General features: G+C 43.6%; 1 protein-coding gene across 4 annotated transcripts in view; it reads right to left on the reverse strand.

Annotated features, from left to right (window-relative positions):
• Window positions 1-1440: 1440 nt before the first annotated feature.
• MYO5B (myosin VB) overlaps window positions 1441-20879 on the reverse strand; it is a 173969-nt gene continuing 154530 nt past the window's right edge. For 3 of the 4 annotated variants that reach the window (XM_054053671.1, XM_054053669.1, XM_054053670.1), the window contains 10 exons: window positions 19148-19346; window positions 17747-17840; window positions 16396-16539; window positions 15186-15337; window positions 14760-14849; window positions 12373-12523; window positions 10816-11101; window positions 8548-8722; window positions 7342-7422; window positions 1442-6574 (listed from right to left, as the gene is read on the reverse strand). In XM_054053671.1, the coding sequence (XP_053909646.1) occupies window positions 6422-6574; window positions 7342-7422; window positions 8548-8722; window positions 10816-11101; window positions 12373-12523; window positions 14760-14849; window positions 15186-15337; window positions 16396-16539; window positions 17747-17840; window positions 19148-19346 (1525 nt within the window). In that variant the 3' untranslated portion in view covers window positions 1442-6421. Of the gene's footprint in view, window positions 6575-7341; window positions 7423-8547; window positions 8723-10815; window positions 11102-12372; window positions 12524-14759; window positions 14850-15185; window positions 15338-16395; window positions 16540-17746; window positions 17841-19147; window positions 19347-20879 lie in introns of all 4 variants that reach the window. The other variant, XM_054053668.1, reaches the window with a different exon arrangement.

The raw sequence follows: 20879 nt of genomic DNA on the forward strand, positions 1-20879 counted from the left end.
AGGTCCCACATGCCCCAGGGTAGCTCCTAGCCCTCCTGGGATCCATGAGTGGAGTTCCCACACCCCTGAGTGCAGGTGCCAGCCTTCCTGGGGTTCCCGAGGGCATCGCCCAGCCCTCCTGGGATCCCTGACTGCAGATCTTGGCCTTCCTGGGATCCCAGAGAGAAGCTCTTCTGGCACTTTGGGGTATGATTTAGCAGGTACAGGTGTGTTGGACGCATGAACTTAAAGGTCTTCTCCAACCTTAATGATTCTATGATTTAACACAGCTTTGCAGCCCTGAGCAGCTACACAGTCCCTGGCCTGCAGCACTGTCCTAATTCCCAGGCTGTATCCTTTTTTGCAACTGGATGGAGAAGAGCAGGATGTGCCTCCTCCTGGCCTCCTCCATCACCTCCCTTGTGCTCCCTAGGGCTCAGTGTTGGTGGTGCTTCTGTTTAATATCTTTATCCATGATCTGGATGAGGGGATTGAGTTACCGTTTAGTCAGTTTGCAGATGACACAGAGTTGGGCGAGAGTGGTGATCTGCTGGAGGACACGAAGGCTCTGCAGCGGGATCTGAGCAGGACCGATGAGCTGAGACCAACGGGATGAGGTTCAACAAGGCCAAGCACTTGGGACACAACAACCTCGTGGAGCTCCAGGCTTGACATTGAGGACAGGTCCAGGATATTGAGGGGCTGGAGTGTGTCCAGATGGAGTGGAGCTGGGGAAGGGTCTGGAGTCCAGGGGTTCTGGGAACAGCTAAGGGACCTGGGGCTGTTTAGTCTGGAAAAGAAGAGGCTGAGGGGAGACCTCATCGCTCTCTGTAGCCCCATGAAAGGAGGCCGTGCTGAGGTGGGTGCTGGTCTCATCTCCCAAGTAACAAGTGATGGGATGAGAGGAAATGTCGTCAAATTGAGCCAGGGGAAGTTTAGATTGGATATGAGAAAAAAATCCTCCATAGAAAGAGTTCTCAAGTCACTGGGAGAGGCTCCCTGGGGCAGCGGTGGAGTCCCCATCCCTGGAGGGGTTTAAAAGGTGTGGAGATGTCATACTTAGGGACATGGTTTAGTGGTGGAGTTGGCAGTGTTAGGTTTATGGTGGGACTGCATGATCTTAAAGGTCTTGTCCAATCTAAACAATTTCATACCTCCCCTGTCCACTGCAACCGCCTGGCTGCGTGTAGGGGACCCACAAAACCAGCTTTTCGAAGTCCCAGTGGCTGAAGAGGCATGTTGAGTTATGACCGATATCATACAACCTTCAGTGGAACCACTCATACTATCTGGCAGATGATGGGGTGATCAGTCAAGAAGTTTTAGTTTATGTACTACTAAAAGTTGCCGAGTCTTCATTAAGGCAATTTAAGTTTTATAAAGTTTGCAGAAGAAAAAATATTTTTCTATAAACTATCCCATTTTTTATTAAAAAAACCCAACACCTCCCTCCAAAATTCCAATGATTTGATGGATTTAGAGATGAGTGAAGGTACAAGCGACTTTCTCTTTAAAACAGAATCAGAGACATATTTTCTTTCTCTGTTTCTGCTATATTTTCTCTCTGCCATAAACTTCACCCGATCTCGTTTCTGCACATGCACAGGGTCTGGTGCTTCATCTCCTCCATTCATCTGCTATGGCCAGGATTCCACACTCGCTTGGTTTCTACTTAGCTCACAATACTTAAGCACCTCTGAAATCAAGTTACAACTTCCAAACCTTTCAAAGTCTTAAGTAAAAGCTTTGAGACTATTCATATGTATTTGTAAAGCACACTGTAATTCTAAAAAGTAAACATCTCCAATACACAGAAGTAAAATATTGAACGGTGTATTTTCTTTTTACATTCTCGTTTTTGACCAAAAGTCACAATTTTTTCAAAAGTGTTTATTTCACAGAATGTTTTTATCCCCAGTTGAATAGTACAGTGACTATTACAAGCATTTTTCTATAAACAAAGGTGTAGTTTACAGATTTGTTCAGAATGGAAAAATATTTTATAAGCAGTAGCATTTCATCTACAGTATTCAATCCTGCACATCATTCGACTTCTCTGAGAGCAGTTATACCTTCTGCTTGTTAATGAGAATTTGCAACCCCCCAAGAGCCCCCAAACAAACAAGCGAACAAAAAAAAGAGACATTGCACTTTAGTAGCACATTTTTTTGATAATTTTTTGGATTTTTTTTTTCTAATTTCAACTAAATTTGAAAGTCTTCGTCCACTGGCATTTACCTTTTGAAGTAAGTGGTATATTCATTGGGGAATATTTCCTCTGGGTTGTTTTGACATATAATTTCTAGAACATCCTTCAGGAAAAATAATCAACTTATGACTGCAATATAGGTGAATTAGTAGAACTGGAGGAAACAGCTTCATGGCAATTCATGCAATTCATTTTAATTAGGTTATATGCAATGACAAAATGCTAATTTTTTAGTTAAGTATGGTCAGAAAGAGTAAATTTGCACAGCTTTGTTAATTTACTACTGAAAATGGAGGACAATGACCTGTTGTTTCAAGTGCATCTTTTCCACTTGTGTCTTTCGCAAACCACAGAAGTAGAGGGGCGTTATGTATTGCAAAGACTTTGGGGAGTGCGGTGATTTCAGTGTTTTAAGTTGCAGTGTCAGGAAAGGCCGCCACTACGCTGAAACTTTGACACATGCCCACGTTTCGTTACCGTTTCGCTCAGACCAAGAAGGACTTTTAGATACAGTGGAATAAGTTGCATGAGCACAAGATGTTTATGATGTAGGATCACATAAGTTCACTCTGCTCTGAAAGTTCTTTCCTACAATCGACTGCTACACCACCTTTACCAACCAAAAGGCAAGCAACGTCAGCAGCAGAACGACAATAAAAGAAAAAAGAAGGAAAACAAAATCAAAGCAAATAAAGATTGCACATTATCCTGGATGCTGCTGGTAGATCAGACAGCACATGCCTGAACTTGAAGTTGTTGAAGCCACTTGAAGCGTTGGTTTCATAGGGGCAGTGGTTTCTACGATTTGATTTTTTGGGGGGTTTCATTATTGTTTTGGGTTTTGTTTGGTTTTTTTTATTTTTTTTTTTAATTCCCAATAATGTTTTTTCTGGGACACATGATACATGCAGAAATCAGTACGTGTCAGTATCATATTTTTCCTAGGAACTTCAAAGTGGTTTTGCAGACCTCCTCAGAGTGAGAATTTATAAGCAGACATAAATCCATGGACAACTTTTTATGACAGAACAATAAAAATACTCCCACATTTTACCGCCTGTTCCAGAGAAACAGTGGCTGAGAAGTCAGTTACCTTAGTAACAGCTAAAGGCACACAGTGGGAAAACACTCAACTTAATAATCAGTATTTAAAAATAAAGACAGGTCTGGAAAACGGCCAGCTTTCTCAAAGCCATACTTTGTGCTAAGTTTGTTTTTTAAATAAAGAAGTGCCAGTCTGAGAGAAGAAAGGCATGCTTGAGCATAGCCATTTAACAAAACTAACATTTTTAGAAAATTTACTAGCAGAAAAGATAGCATATATTAACGTATCTTTCATGCAGAGTCCTCTTTCAGATGGATGTTCATGGACAAACTACAGTATCACAGATAGAGACATTAAATTCCAGTTCCTGTCTATACATAAAACAAGACTTTTTAATAAAGTCTCTTCGTTGTACATATAAATTATGATCCTGAAAATGCCAGTACAAGACCATTATCCCCAAGAAGAGCATTAATCACATTTTGTAATTGCGATCAGCAACAAAATGGTTGAAGAAGAGGATTCTGCAGCAACCTGCCATCTAGTCTGAACAATAAGTGTTGGCTTGATCAATCTTTTGGGAATTGCACTCTGAATAATTTACACCAGAGAGAGGTAGAGACCTAAGGAGCCTGAGAGGAAACTGCTGGCCTAAAGTGAATTCTGAGAAACAGCACTATGATAAAACTGCCTTACAGAAAGGCTGAATTCTGCTCTGAATTAGTAATTTTTTTTTTTTTTAAACTGTGATGACTACTGTAGTCTGGGAAAAAGGGATAAGATATAATTAAAAAAATTAAACTCAAGGCATTGCAAAAACATTTGTTAGCAAATGTGAAAAGAGGTAGGTACAATAAATAAAAACATCGGAGATGAGCAAGGGACAGAAGAGTGGGCTTGCTGGGCACACGCAGCAGAACAGTGGCGTTGGCCTTGTACACAAAGAGAAGATGAAGGCACTACTGAGTATACACAGTAGATGCAGGTGCTCAAGGGCTGTAGTTTGGAGGTAGCGCTGGTACTACACAAGCAATAGACTTTCTTGTATAATTAACTGGGTGATGGTTAGAGGAAAACACAACTTCTCCTTAGGGAATGGCCTTAAACCTGTCCTTCACTGGTAACAGCCATACAAAACCATAGTCTGCTTGAAATAAGGTGTTTACCCACTGGCACAGACCAATATAATTCTTCACAGCACTCAACTGTCTTTAAAAATGTGCTTTTTGGATAGTAATATACATATATAGTATATACAGGAATATTAGGGTTTGTATATACCTAGGTAATATACATGATGATTAAATCAAAACACGCTCCTTATCTAAAGACGTGACTACAGCATGGTGAGATTCAGTGTATTTTTAAAAGACTTCACGTTCTATTTTAATCCTCTGAGCAGACAGGGTACCTGATCCTAAATCAGCTGTTCGGATGTTATTTACACTGAATAAAAGTGGTCAGTCAGATGCAGAGAGGGTTTTTTGAAAGCTCTTTATCATCACGGAATGTCTGAGACTTCAGGAACTGCAACCACAAAAGCAGGGAATTTAAGGTCTGCTTTGACAAGACCATTATGGCAGTGGAAAGGTCAAAGTGCTCACAGTGCAAAGGTGAGCAAGGCTTTTGCTGCTGCCAAGCATCCTCGCTGCACTTGGGCACACGGAGCTACAGCAGAGGCATCGCCATGTCGGTTTGCAGACCGATCACCACCAGGATCGTTGTACAGCATCACTCGGCCTTGGGAACCCACCTTTTCCCTTTCTCAGTGAGGAGAGCAGTTCTGCAGTAACGGAGAATTCAACATGTCATGATAAGTACTGAGAAAAACCAGTGACTGCTTTTGGGAGTAGTTGGTCCCTTTCAACTTCCACCTGGTGGGGTCGGCGGCTTGGTTTGGTTTCATTTACCAGTTAGGTAAAAACAGTCCTACAGTAATTTGAATTGATTGCAATTACTTATTTAAGGTTGTTGTAGATACAGAGCTATGTTCACTCTTAAAGAAATGTCTTACATTACTAACATATCATCTTACTATTTTTTGTGTTTTCTTTGCTTGTCCATTCCCTTTTGGTTTAAAACTTTTTTTTTTTTTTTTTTTTTTTTTTTTTTTAAGGATTCTTCCTTTATCCAAGCTCTATCTTTGCATGATAGGTAAAAATTTGAAATTTGGGATGGCTGTTAATTAAACAGAATTTTTCCTATGATGAGAACTCACCTGCTGAACATAAGTTGGACCAGGAACCCAAATATTAAACTGGGTTGCCTTATCATGTCTTCTCTATGCATGGGATTCTGATACAGGCCATGTAAGATGTCTAAGAATGCCACTACTTGAATGTTTTTGAGTTTTAAAAGCCCAAGGAAAGGCAGCAGTAGGGATCAGGATGATACTTATCTGTACCAGAAGCAGGAGGCCTAAGGTAGTCCCTTGTCTCAAGCTTATTTCACTAGGAAAAAACCTTTGCAAGCCACTAATGTAAATTTTCTTAACGGAAGAAAGTCTAAACTGCCAATTTACTTGAATCCCCATGAAGCAGATGCACTGGATATGGTTAGGAGGAGTAACAGCATTTCTCAAACATATAATCTGTGATAAATTCCATGGAAACAGGCAGTGTCCAAGCCTGTTGCCTTAACCAGCATGATAAATACGTATTGCACCTTGTGCAATTTACTTTCTGAACTCACTGTCATGATAGTTGCTTGCAAGAACAAGAAGAAGAACTGCATGTCCCATTGTTAATACGTACAAACTACCTAGCTATCAGACAAACTACACGTCCTTCAAGGCAGCACAAGTGTCTTGGATTGAGTTTTTTACTTATATGTGATTTCTTCATAGACACCTATGAAGATCAAAGTAAACTGTCTCCCACTCACCATTCTTGTTTGTTAGTGGCTTTTGGAGATGATTATGGGCTTTGAACTGTGCCAACATAAAATCAAGCAATAAAATAAAACTGCATTTCAAGTATCCTTATTTCTGAGCTGCAAATTACCAAAACAATCACATACAGATCAGTCTCTTTTTTACTGTACAGTTTAGCATCCACTTATTACTGTGTATCAGTTCTTCCATAAACCTGTTTGGTCCATGTTTGAAGAGCTCCTTAGATTCCATTCATGAATTTTCTTTCTTCTCAGGAGGTCTCTGGGTAGGAGAGGTGGGAGTAATTACACTTTCTTCAGACTTTATTGAGAAATTCCAAGTTGAGAGAAGCAGGGAGATGAATCGAGTCCATGGTTATGGAGGATGGATTGAAAGGAAACAAAACCGGGAACATGTGCTTGAAGTCTAACAGCAGCTGCGGTGGGTCATTCCGCTCTTGTAAGTGCATCTACGAGGTGTGGGGGACGAAAACAAATTTAGTATCAGTTGCTGCCTTTTCCATTGCATTTGTCATGATATTTAACATCATCAAAGGTTTGAGAATGTACACAATTTTAGAGATATTGCTAAAACCAATGAGAACTATTTTGTTCTCTATTGCAACAGCCTTCCTCTGAGCAAATACTTACAGGGACTTCTATGCAGACTGTAGAAAGCACTGCTTCAGAAGAACCTGCTTACATTTTCTTCATGACCAGGAACCAAGAACACACAACTTGGAAACAACATGACCCCTGCCTTGTATGGCAAAAGCAGCCCTGTGTGATACCAGCAGACCAGTCTTGACTCGGCCGCTTGGCAATGGAGACATATTCTAGGAGTAGTTGAACAGGTCTATTTCCATTTCCTGCCTCCTCCTTGCAAGCATTAAAATAAGTTTGGTTTCAACTAGTTTATTTTTCCTTTATTTGCCAATTTCTGCCATTTATTTCAGAAGTATCTCCATTTCATTGATGCTTCACTGACTCCTCCAACCTTACTTCTGAGTCGCCTAGCTACTACAGAGCATTGCCTTAGCTCAGGTGCTTATTGCTCCTTGAGATTAACATCCCAGTTATCCCCCCAGCTGTATTTTGCAAGTAAGCATGTGCACACAGAGAGAACTAAATTCAGGACAACATGCAGCAGCATGCCTGTTACAAAATGCCTGAGTTGGTAAAGATTTAATAGATGCCTTTAGTATCGTCCCCTCTACTTTGCAGCCCTTTAATTTACCTGTATGTCTCGTATGAAAGCTACGGTCACACGTTCTTCAAACTCATTCACAGGAGTGTAGAGATTAAGTATCTTTACAATCTGTTGAAAACAAAATAGGATTACAGACAGTCGTGAGAAGCCAGACTTTTCCAGCATACAAAGGACTACTAACAGTTTGCCTTGATATGGCCATAACAAGTCTCCCATGACTCTACTGAGAAGCAGAAGGAGCACAAGTATCATCCTGGTGTTCCTCTGCCTCCTGTGAGGTGTGTCAGCCCTCTATGGACCTGTCAAAGTCAGTTCTTATGGAAACGATTGTAAATTGGGTATTGACTTGAACAACAGATTAATACAGGGACTCCACTCAGTTGGCACATGGGTGACGCTCCCCAGTACTTCTGATGCCGCCAATACAACACTTCTCCTGATGTTCCCTCACTCCTGCTCCTCCTCTACGCACTCTCAGCTTCTCTCCAGAACACACGTTCAAGACAGGGAGATGGAGATACAGAAAAAAAGATCTCCAAGAACCATTGGAGATCAGCTCACAGCTCTCACTTTTCCCTTCCTATCGCATTACCAAACTGGGGACCCAGGCAATCCAGCAGCAAAATCCACAAGTTCATGTTCTCCTGGAGAGGAGTCTCAGTGTTTAAGTCAGATCCAGCCAGCCTAGGTGGGCTGTTCTCAATATCCTTGCCCCAAATATGAGCCCTTGCTGGGCATCCTGCAGACCTAGCCAGGTTAGATCCTGGTAAATGGCAACAGGTAGGTTGAGTCACTGTCCCTGAAGGGATTTAAAAGGAGTGGAGATTTGTTGCTTAGGGACATGGTTCGTGGTGGAGTTGGCAGCGTTGGGTTTACAGTTGGACTCAAAGATCTTTAAGTTCTTTTCCAACCAAAACAATTCTGTGATCCTATGATTACCTCTAATAAAATCCAAAGAGTCTGACTTGATACCATGAACTCCTCAGGGCTGGATTTCATCTTCGAACATTCCTGCTGGAGCTTCAGTGCTATCAGCAGCTCCGTAAGACAGGAGCCACGGCAGTGACCACCTCTGACAGGGCTGGTACCAAACCTAAGTCTCGACAAGGACAAGTTGTCCCCACCATGGACACGCTGAATCTGGGCAGTGACGAGCTGGCACCAGGAAGCCATCCTTTTCCACTTCTTTAATGATCAACACCTCCTAGTGTAAATCTCTGCCCTGTTCCCTACCTGCTGCGTTGTGAGCGATGTGCACAAGGAGCAGATGGCCTCGGCATCTTCTGAGGTTTTCTTTTTCAGCTGCAGAAGCTGCGCCGCCTGAATCAAGGGCTCCAAAGTCTCTGCTGCTCCACTCTGCTGCAGATTCTTCCCACGCAGCCATTCCTCCAGCTGGCTTATGTTAAACCTGAGAAAGTAACCAAGATAAGATGTGAGCTGAGAGCCGAGAGATAAGATGTAGCATCTCAAATATCCTCTGCAAGACTGAAGATACATCGCAGTGCAGGTATATGTGGCTTTTTTAATGCATATTTATGACAGACATGACAAGAGACAGCCAGACCAAAGCTTAATACTCAACAACTCTAAGCAAAATTTATACCCTGTGCATCCTGGAAATAGATGAGCCACGTCACAGCTGAGCAGCACAAGGAACATGCTTTTCTACAGCATTCAGATAAATTCAAGTTTCAAAAGTGAATTAAAATATTTTAAAATCTTTTAACAAGCTTTTAAATGCTAACAAATTTCTGCAAGGTACCCAGCTACCTTTGAAAATACCTACAGAATAGTGGCTTTCCCTCTGCCCACTCCCAGGCTCAAGGGCAAAAAGCAGAAGATCCACTACAGGAAGGAGAAGGGGTACCAAAAAGAAGGTTTAAATCATCTACACTGAGAAGGAAGTTGATAGATTTATGCCAGGGCTGATAAATGTCCATGGCCCCTTTCTCACTCGCTGTCCTTTCACATTACAATCCTTATTTTCACTATGCTAAGACGGCAAGCTGATCCCAGCCAGTAGATCATAGAATCATAAGGTTGGAAAAGACCTTGGAGATCATGAAGTCCAACTCTACCTGTCCACTACGAAATCACATCCCTAAGCACTTCATCTATCTGCCTTTTAAACCCCTCCAGGGATGGTGACTCCACCACCTCCCTGGGCAGCCTCTGCCAGTGCCTGAGAAACCTTTCAGTGATGTTTATGCTAATAACCAATCTAAACTTCCCCTGACACAGCTTGAGGCCATTCCCTCTCATTGGATCACCTGTCATCAACACCCAAGTCTCTGCAACCTCCTTTCAGGCAGTTGTAGAGAGCAATAAGGTCTCCCCTCAGCCTCCTCTTCTCCAGGCTAAACAACGCCAGCTCTCTCCGCCGTTCCTCATAAGACTTGTTCTCCAGCCCCTCACCAGCTTCATTGCTCTTCTAGGTCCATGATGCCGCTTGCCTGCAGCTGATGAGAGGCTGGAGGCACTTGGCACAGCGACAGGCGTTTGTCTTTAAGATCCACCCTGAAGAACTGGAGGCTTCGATACTACTTTAAAACTGGCAGACGTGGCAGCAGGAGGGGACCATGGAGACTGCTCCACCCCAAAGAGCCACCCATCCTGCATTCACCTGGTGTAGTCATTGGGCTGTGCAGTCTCCCCGCTCAGGCTGAGTGGGGCAAGGGTGGGGAAAGCCCACCCGAGAGATAATTACTCTAACATGCATTTAATTCACAAGCAGCACAGCAAATGGCATTCCACAGGCATCACACAATGGGGTTAGTTTTAACTGCTCCTGCATCAGGCTCCTGCTGAATCCAGCTTCTCCCCTTACTTATACCATTGCACTTTATGTTCACAGAATCATGGAATGGGTTGTGTTGGAAGGGACCTTAAGTCCCATCCAGTTCCACCCCCTGCCACGGGCAGGGACACCTCCCACTGGATCAGGGGCTCCAAGCCCCATCCAACCTGGCCTTGAACCCCTCCAGGGATGGGGCAGCCACCACTGCTCTGGGCAACCTGGGCCAGGGCCTCACAACCCTCATAGGAAAACATTTCTGCCTAAGATCTCATCTCAATCTGCCCTCTTTCACCTTAAAACCATTCCTCGCCATCCTATCCCTGCACTCGCTGACCAAGAGCCCCTCCCCAGCTTTCCTGGAGCCCCTTTCAGTACTGGAAGCTGCTCTAAGTCCTCCTCTGAGCCTTCTCTTGTCTAGGCTGAACAACCCCAACTCTCTCAGCCTGTCCTTGTACGGGAGGTGCTGAAGCCCTCAGATCTTCTCTGTGGCCTCCTCTGGACTCACTCTAACAGATCCATGTCCTTCCTGTGCTGAGGACTCCAGAACCGAACACAGGGCTCCAGGAGAAGTCTCACAAGAGCACAGTAAAGGGAGAAGAACACCTACCTCAAACTACTGGTTACTATTTTCATACCTTCCAACACATTAAAAATTAACTAAACTTCCTTAAGCAGCCACACCCCACCCCAAGCCCTCATCCCACCTTAGCTGCATCCCAGTGCTCCACGAGCAAACATCCTTCCTCAGCAAGAGGTTGTTCAGAGCAACCGCGTTGATCATGTAGAAGAGCTGCTTGAAGACCTGCTGCACGATCTCTGGGTCCAGACCCTGGTCACACATGATGCCGTGGAATACGTTCAGCTGGCGAATGATTGCTTCTAAGCTGTAGGAACTGTCACCATCTGCCATGCTGGAGGAGCGATTCCTGTAGCCCATTGGTTTGACACCAGAAAGCCCTTGTATACTCTCATTTTCCAACACGGCAGACACTGAAAAGGTGGAAAAAAATGAGCTAAAGAAAGCCTGCATCCACCTATTAGTCAGCAGAGGTAAGAACTGATCCCCCTGTATCCCCCTGTGGACTGTCATAGACATGCAGCAGTCTCAGTGATGCAACAGAGTGGATGCTGGGAGGTCTAAACGCAGGACAGACCCATGAATTGATAGTTTACTGGATAATAGGAAACGGCTGAAGCACACAAAATACCTGTAAAATCACATGTACTTCCTAGGTGTTACTACACAGAAATTAATTACCTTGCTGTAGAAAAAGGGAACATCTCTCCTTTGACTTGTAATCTATTCTCTCTCTGTAACCACCACAGAGCCTTGAATTCTGCAGTTAGAGTCAGTAATTGGCTCAAAGATTTGCAAGAAATGAAGGCAGATATTAGAATTCTTACAGCCTGACCTACTGAGAGAGGGATGGGAGAGCTTTCTGCAAGGAGCAGGAAGTACAGGTAGTGATGGCAGGGAGTAACACTGTCACATACAGTCAGAATTAATGTAATGATGTTTGGAGGGCAAAGGGAAAGTGTCCCTGATATAGAGGAGTCCAGGCTGGAAGCTCAAGGAAAATACCAGCACCTAGAAAATATAGAATACTGAGAAGAGCCCCTCAATTAGCTTAGCAAGGGGGAGGACAGATTTAGCTAAGGAGGTAACGCTTCTCATACTCACTCATCCTTGCAAAATGAGGTCTTTACTAGTCTCTTTTTCCTCTTCCCGGTTCTCTCCTCCCTCATAACAAGCATTTCCATCCATAAAAACCTAAACCACAAATCTTGTCTGGAGGGGAATGCTGTTCCTGAGGACCCACCAGCACCACTTCACCTCTGTCTCTTGGAAAGAGACAACTTTCTGCAGGGAGCTGTTAGGCTGTGTCAGGCTTAGGGTCAGGGTTAGAGTTGTTCCTGCAGATATTTGTCCCTGCAGAGAGTTGTCCTGGATCCCCGTCACTATATCTCCAGTAGAAAGAAAGAAGGATTTTTCTATTATGGGGGAAAAAAAAGACCTCATCCCTATTACTTTCTATGACACAGGATAATAAAAACTCACCCAGGTCACTCCCAACTTGAGGACCTGCTCCAAATCCAACAGTTTTGGGTATTTTTGAAACCTACGGCTCTTAACCGACTGCAGGCTTTTCCTTTGGGAACAAGTCATGCTAGCACTGTACAAAGGTCTCGAAAACACTCAAGAGTACACAATTACAGGAAAAAAAAATGCCCTCCTAAAAGCTACCACACCACAAACTCACCGATCATGGGTTGGAGTATGCCCTCTGCTATCTTTATGAGCTGCTGGTAGATCTGGATGGAGAGGTGGCTCAGCACCTGGCGGTACTCGGTCAGGTCAAAGTTCTTCAGACAGTGCTCATTCTGCTTAGGTGTGTTTTGTGTCATGAAGCCCTGAACAGAAGGAGATTAAAACGCCCGATTTCATTACTCCAACTATTTATGGTCCAGTAAAATCACTGTATTAAAAAAAACCTTAAGAGTACAATATATCCAGATGTTAGCAAAGTACATTTTTACTCTATTACAGGAAAGATCAAGACTCCCAAATCACCTTGGAATTACTCAGCCATGTGTTCATAAATTATTACTAGAGGGCTGCTTTTTGAAGAAAAGCATCATTAAGCAGTAGGCTTCTTTACATTTCACCTTTAGCAGGGAGCAACACTTGTATTAATTACAATATATATATGGACTAGAAAATGACATTTTGGCCACAGAGAAAGGTCTTTTAGCTATTTGTTTATGTCTACGAGTTGCAGTTATTGAAGGGAAACAGATATTTTGAGATTTAAAATATTACAAAATGAAAAATAAACAATAACCACATGCTATGCTTTGACAAAATCTTAAACGGATCTGAAGTTCAGAAATCTGTCCGAGCAGATGAATTTATTCCTGCCTTTTGCTGGAGCACCAGGTAGCCCCTGACCCCGTAAATGGATGCTGAAGCCCTGAGCTCTGGGCTCAGATATTAATGCTAATTTTGTTGGCAGAAGCAAATTGATCTAACTTGATTTTGTAATTAACACGGGCACTTCAACTGCCTGCTCATATGGTTTTATCAATTTGGTGTCAAAATGAGAACTACGCAATTTTTTTATTGTTTGCTGACTGGCAAAACACAAAAATACAACACGCACAGTTTCAGCTGACTTCAGGATTTCTCATTTTGTCTGACTAATGAAATAGCATTGTGCTCTTTGCACTGCAAGATTGCATTTAGTTTGTGTTTTTCTTGTAAACCTGTTTTCTTAATAACAGGTTGGATTTCAAACTAAAGAGAACAGTATTTTTGGAACCGCTTGGAATTATTTTTCCTTTCTGTTTTTTGTTTTTGCACCAAATTACCAACTGAATGTGCAAGCAGCTGGTTAATCTAACAGAGTAAATCATGGCAAAGAATGTGAAATTTAAGCCTAGGTTGTTATTTTTTTTTTCACCCTGTTGGTTTTGTGGGGAAGATCTTTAAATGCAATGCTGTTATCCAGGCAGAAGAGGGCAAACAGGAGCGTAACTATTAGTAAGTCTCATCTAAATTATTTTTCTTTTTAATTTAAATCCTGGAAGTGCAGCATTGAGGTTTTGCACACCAGTCATTATCTTGTGAATGACCTGAATAGTTAATTTGATTCCATGATTTCTTTTTATTTATTCTCAAAGCTTGAATGCTCAATATCAAGACTAACTGAGAAACGACGTAATTTGACTCTGTTGAATATTTTAATACACAGAACACATAGCTTTAAGGATGACAGTGTGTAAGGTACTATGAAGACAGTGATGATCTGATTTTGTCAGAAGGGATCAGCTATAATAAAACATTTTAACTTGTGAATAATACTGAGGTGGCAAGAAATGAGAGGTTTTCCTTCCAAAATCTTACATTATAACTACGCATTTTTGCTCTCTCAAAGATTGTTTATTTTAAAACAGTTGGACAGAACAGGAAAAAACCAGAAATATTCAGAATAAAATTGCAATATTTGGAACAGTTTATCCCTGTCAAAATCTTGGTTAAAAAAACCAGGACATCTACTAAAACCAGAGGCACAGACTTCAAAACAGCCTACCAGTAGGAAATCCCCTCTTCAGACAAATCAAAGTGCTTGGTAGGCTATGAAAGGCACAATATTCAGGGCATTAGTCAGATGATGTTGGTGTTGTCACAGAATCATGCAATGGTTTGGGTTGGAAGGGACCTTGAGGCCCATCCAGTATCAGCCCCCTGCCATGGTCAGGGACACTTCCCATGGGATCAAGTTGCTCCAAGCCCCATCCAACCTGGCCTGGAACCCCTCCAGGGATGGGGCAGCCACCACTGCTCTGGGCAACCTGGGCCAGGGCCTCCCCACCTGAACAGGAAAACATTTCTTCCTAAGATCTCATCTAAATGTTCCCTCCTTCAATGTTTTGATGTAAGGGTCCTGGTTTCAGCTTTAAAATATCTCCGTGCAATGCCCCATGAACCTCTGTTAGGAGCTGCTTCATGTTATACCCAAATAAACAAAGCAGGAAAGTCACTGATGACCCCATGTCAAAGCCAGTAGGAAGCCACCAGACCCAGGAGACCTGAAGAGCCTTCCTGGATGAATTCCAGAGTGCTCAAGATCATTGATGTGTTTCTTACCGCATCTCCGCTGTACTGCTTCAAACAGTGCAGAAGGCGACATGTATTTGCCAGCCAAAACGACGTCATCTCAAAATCATCGTTGTGTTTCTGAAGGAGTAAAATTAGAACACGTAAGACTCCTCCTTTGCTAGAGGAAGGAGGTATAGCAAGATAAAGTGATTTGGTGTTTTCCCACCTAGATCAGAAAACTCTTTCCCTGCAGAGGAGCAGTATTTGCCATTTGTTCCTGCAAATATTTTTTCTAAACTGCAAATGCAAACAGTTTTATTCCTAACTCCATCATTCTCCTTGTTCTTCTATAAAGGGAAGCCGTAACAGGGATTGGGTTTGAAAATTACTACAAGTGCTGAATTTCACACACTTTGACATGGTTATAGCCCCCATCTTACATCATCTCAACCCCAAGACAAAAGACACACCTACCTTCAGCACTTTCTTGATGCCGTTGATGGTGGAGGTGAGCAAGGAGTGCACTTTCTGGTCATCATTGATGTAATCCGCATGTCTGATGCACATGTAGAGGATGTAGGCAGGAAGGCAGGGAACAGTAGCAGACACGGCCTGGGGCTTCAGATCTAGAAGGTTTGGTATTTTCTTTGTAAATACTCTTAAAAATTCATAGACTGCACGGACAACACCAGAGCTGGAGACATAACGGGGCTAAGTCACCTCCTCCAGCCCTGGGAAGCTGAGATTTTGGTAATTTGCACCCCTCTCTGCAGTGTGAATGCAGAACCACCAACAACAGCACAGATGGACCTGCTGTAGCTTTCCACCCCACAGCACCAGGGCTTGGGAGGGTAGCAGTGAAGTTTGTGACACTGTGACATTACACTTTAGGGATGCACAGATGTGCATAGGTGGCACTAAATTTTCTTTTCTATGAAAAAGCCTACTCAGTCAGCACACAAATAACCTTAGAAAAGCCCCCCAAAGCTTTCAGGAATACCTCACAGACGATATAGCCCCCAGCTCTGAATTCGTGACTCGGTAAATCACGCTTTCCCTCAAGACACTGAATCCTAATGGTAGCTGTGGGAATTTGCATCCTCTGAACAGGGAAACTTCAAAGACCACAGCAATGGAATAGCACTGCTCTTTACATACTGTTTAGATCCTTGCTAGACTCTGCCAGCGTTAGAGAGTAATGGGAGAGAGAGCCAGGGAAGCATGACTTCTCTAACAGTGTTGAATAACAGGATGCTGGCAGCAATTCTGATCAGACCTTCCTGTGTAAAAGTTTACTATCTATTGCAATTACCATCGCATGTCTCATAATCCAAATCACCGTTGTTCCCCTGCTGTGTAAAATCCCCAGGGTCTACCTCTTGCTGTCCCCTCCCCATCTATTACTAGATCATATCCAGCCCAGCCAGTTCCTGCCTATTCTATAAACTGCTGGCTCCTTATTGCATTTTCCATTTCTTCCTATCCCTAAGGATTTTATCCATGCAGATCTACCTGTTTAGTTCTGTGCTGCTTAATCTACCAAAACTGCCGTCACCATAAATGTGCAGCCCCAGAAGGGATTAATTTGAAAAGCTCTATTTGTCTGTCTTGAGATCACAAGTTTACAAACACTCTCAGGCAAGAGACGAAGGAACCAGGCACAGGGCCAGAGCAAGTTCCTCACCCGTTATGAGGTTTCGGATGAGGAGTGGCTCATCTTCTTTATAATATTCCAACATGCCCTGAAAATCTTTCTCCTTTCTCTGGACAGCAACTTGCATGTTGCGCTCATGCTGCCTCCTCTCTGCTGGTACCATGGCTTGGGATGCTGTGAAGAGAAAAGAGCACAAAAGGTGGTACCTCGTGATTGAGAACTATTCACAGCCTCCAATGGCCTTGGCCTTAGAGGAGACACCACGCCGAAGCATCATATATAAAGTTTCCAATAACGTGACCAGCATCAACAGGCTTATAAAAACATAAAGAACTAGTTCTTGAATTACTGGTCAGCAGTAGCTGTGACTCTGAACGAAAGAAAGAGAGCAAGAGTTGGACCTAAAGAGGAAAAGATGAAGTCATATTTTATTTTCCAAGGAACCACAGGCTACAAGGCAGTAACTCAACAGCAAGATTTTTAGTGTATCATTTTCACAGAAGGGAAAAAAAAGCAGCCAGGCAGTGAAAAAATACCTACACATCACACTTTCTGGCTGGCTGTAAAGCTGAAGGACCGTGGTGTCACGCCATGGAGCAGTGCGCTTCCACAGAAGTTTAATAAAACAGGAGACCAGCATGCCAGTACTGCAGTAAACAGCAGCCGGCTGCATGGAGATTGCCCTGACAGAGTACATCTGTGCTAGTGGTGGAAACCCTCCAGTTATTCAGCCTAATTTCACTTAATGCCTGGTTTTCAGAAATTAGCTCATGAAGACAAGGTTATGTGATTAACCACGGCATCTGCAGAGAACGAGGAGCTCCTTCTGTACAACAGAGATGCCACATTTGAGATGTTTTCTGGTCAAGTAGAGCATACATAAATATTTCACTCCTAAGTGCTTTTCATTGCCCCCAAAATAGCCAGAACAGAGCAGTTGCCTGCTAGCCCACTGGCCTCCCCTCTGTATCTCTCCTCGGATCACAATACTGACAGCAATGAAAGCTTATTCCTAAACACCCAAATTCTGATACACCTGTATAGGTATACACACAAATGTCTCCAGCAAACACTTGCCCTCCATCACTTCACAGACCCTTTTCCAAGTTTACCGTGTTCAACTAAGGAGCTAAAGCTACAGCAGCGCAGCTGTACTTGCTCAACGGCAGCCTAAGCATGACCCAGGAGCTTCATTTGGACTTTCGTTTCCCTGCTGTCGCACCAATGATGAGCTCAGTGCTAGTTCAGTGTGTCAGAATGAACAAAGACTTACTTCAATAGCAAGGAAAAGAGAAGAACATGCAGCTCCCCCAGGCTGGCTAATGGAATGAAACCAGAATGCTGTTCCCCCAACCCCAATATCTACCAACAGCCAGGTCACCTTCAAAATCTTGAACCCTCTTCATGTAAATCTTGAGCTGCTTCTTCAGCTTCTTTTCATTCTTTTCCAACTTCTCCAGCAATTCTTTAAGATCCTGAAAACCAGAAGACTCATTGGGTTAAAACAAAAAATAAACCCCAAACCAACCGGTCTGGGGTGAGTTTGAAGCTGCAGCAGTTTGGCAGCCTGGTCTATGCACCACTACTGCATGGTGTGAGCATCTTTAAAGAAGAAGAGCTGTGTTTTACCTGGATTGCCTACAGAGACCCTTACCTATACCGCAAAGACTGTGAAGGGACAACTCTGTGGGGACAACTGTCCTTGGGAGCCACTAGAGTACAGGGTAAGGTTTAGGCTTATGGCTGTTCCCGTGGAGAGCCGTCCCCATGTAGCGTTGTCCTAGACCTGCAAAGACCGTGGATGTAGTGTGCTTGCTTTTTCTAGAAGTAGCCTACAATAGGCAACACTCACAACATGCCAGCCAAATCATTTTACTCTTGGCTGTCAATCTTATTTAAACAGTTCCATCTCTATTTAGAGACTTAAGTTGTTGAGAAAGGCAAGCAGCCCTCGCCTGAATTTAGGAGAGGGTAATATTCGCTTTATACCTTGCACACAAATACAGGAGATGAGAAATTTATGGTCAGCTAGGCCAACTTTTTGAGTGGCAACTGTCCTCCCTACACTCAATAAATGCAAGTAAGAAGAAAGGATTGTGCTATCTTCGTGCAAAATTACAGAGTGTAGGGGTCCCCAGTGACAGAATCACGGAATGGTTTGGGTTGGAAGGAACCTTACAGGTCTTCCAGTTCCACCCCCTGCCATGGTCAGGGACACCTCTCACTGGATCAGGGGCTCCAAGCCCCATCCAACCTGGCCTTGAACACCTCCAGGGATGGGGCAGCCACCACTGCTCTGGGCAACCTGGGCCAGGGCCTCCCCACCCTCAGCATGAGGAATTTAATCCTAATGTCTGGTCTAAATCTTCCTCCTTCCAATTTAAAGCCACTCCCCCTCCTCCTATCACTCCAGACCCTTGTAAAAAGCCCGTCCTGAGCTTTCCTGTAGCCCCTTCAGGTGAGGGCTCCCCGGATCCTCCTCTTCTCCAGGCTGAACGTCAGCAATCTCATGTGGTAGACAGTGCCACAAAATAGACAGGCTTAAAAAAAATTAAGATTAAAAAATAAAGTACCTATGGAGTGATACATCCACTGAACAATAGTGCAAGGCCAAGTACCAACTTTCCCAAATGCACCAGTGGGAGATGCTGAAAGACCTCGCCAGGAGTTTAGGAGGAGTGGAAGACAATGCAGTGCCTTCCCCTACCCTTCACATTTCCTTTCTCTTCACCCATTTCTTTTTCCCTATTTCCAACGCTGTGTTGTCAGTACTGTCTCTTACCAGGTTTTCATTGGTGAGACGTGTAATTTCTTGCTGAAGTCCAAACTCCACCTGTGCCTCTGGAGACAGCTGCAGGGTCTGCAGGAAAGCCTGCTGCTGCTTCTCCAGCTCTTCTCTCATTGCATCCACCTCGTTTCTCAGAGCTTCTACCTCCTCTTCATGATCTCTTCTCTGATCCTGGAGCTGTGCTTCCAGCAACCTAAGAAAAGGACCACACCAATCAGGCTGTGATTTTGGTGTCGTGGTAGTAACTGCTCTTTGAGTTTAGATCCTTGGGAGATGTTCCCAGTTGACCTCCCTATAAAACTGACACACAAAGGGGTGCTGTGGCTATTACTGCCACTCTAGTTTGAGATATGTTCTACTGAAGGTTAAATACTTTTGAAACTAAGGACATCAGATTAAAAGTTTGGGGTTTCTTTAAAATTAAAGGGGAAGGGAAAACCAAAAGCTCTTTTTTTCCTTTTTTTCCCCCTGCAAATATATCATAAACTTGGGTTCCTTTATTCTTCTCATGAGCAAAGAGCAAATGCATGGCAAGAAAGCAACACAGATCAACACCTCAGGGTTTTTCAATAGCTCAGCTTGAGGGCACTGGTTCCTGCGCTCACCCCCTTTTGAACTTCAGTTCTTACTCTTGAAAAGTGAACCGTGTATCGTGCAAATGGCTCTGTGGGGTTGGATTGCCACAGACTTCATTGGCTAGTGCTGGGAATTTCAAAGAAGGCACAAGCTGAAACGTTTAATTCCTTCTAGCTGTTTGTAGAGCCGTTACTTAGCTTTGCTTAAAAAGAAGTATACACACATATCTGTCAATTTTCATTTACAAACTACCTGCAGAAATCTACGCATAAGGCAATTTTCTGTCATCCCGATTAGCTCCTGCTTTCATCATCACTGCTGACTTCACCAGGACTTTTCAACAGTGGGGGAAAAAAGACTTTTTCCCCTCTACTCTATGACAAACTAATCCTAACAACATGACACACAGCTGACAGAAGTCACAAAAACCAGCCTTTCTCCCACTTTCAGGTAAGTACCAAGCATTTTATCTAATAATTTGTGTCCTGCCACTCTCTCCTACCCACTTTTCACCCACACCAGGTCCACTTCCAGCCCTGCCCTGAGCCTCTGCACAAGGACGACCCCAGGGGCAAATGTTCAGCTAAAGGGTAAGGCACTTATTCATGCACTATCCAGCCATTTGCTAAACCAGAATGGCTTTGTTAATGCAGTGGAATAATGATTCAACACCAAGACGGCAGCTGCCTTCCTGTCCACACCCGTGCTGATGGGTGACGATGGTGCCAAACCTGGCAAGTGACATCATAGCTGATTTTTAAGGGTATTCCCTGCCCTCTGGTAAATGGAAATCTCCTCCTTAGTCCACCAGCTCTTTCAAGTAGACTGAAATAAGTGACTTCAGAAGGTATGAGGACTCTGAGGAAGAGGCATCAAGCCAAATACTCCAAAGTATTGGTTTCAGGATGTGCTCTCCAGGGCAGCGCTACGGACACACTACTGCCTCATGGGCTTCAGCCTCATGGTATCGGATGATCAGATGCAAACCACAGTCCTCAAAGGTGAGGGAGACGCTGGTGTCAATAGCTTAGCATTTCCCCAGGACATGCACAGACCCAGAGGTGTACCAGTGGGGAAAAAGCTGGAAATATTTTGGGTCCAGTGGGAAATTCACAGATTCATGTCCATGAACTCTTTCCCTGCAGGAAAC

The sequence above is a fragment of the Cuculus canorus genome, chromosome Z (genome assembly GCF_017976375.1).
Source record: "Cuculus canorus isolate bCucCan1 chromosome Z, bCucCan1.pri, whole genome shotgun sequence".
Classification (NCBI taxonomy): domain Eukaryota; kingdom Metazoa; phylum Chordata; class Aves; order Cuculiformes; family Cuculidae; genus Cuculus; species Cuculus canorus.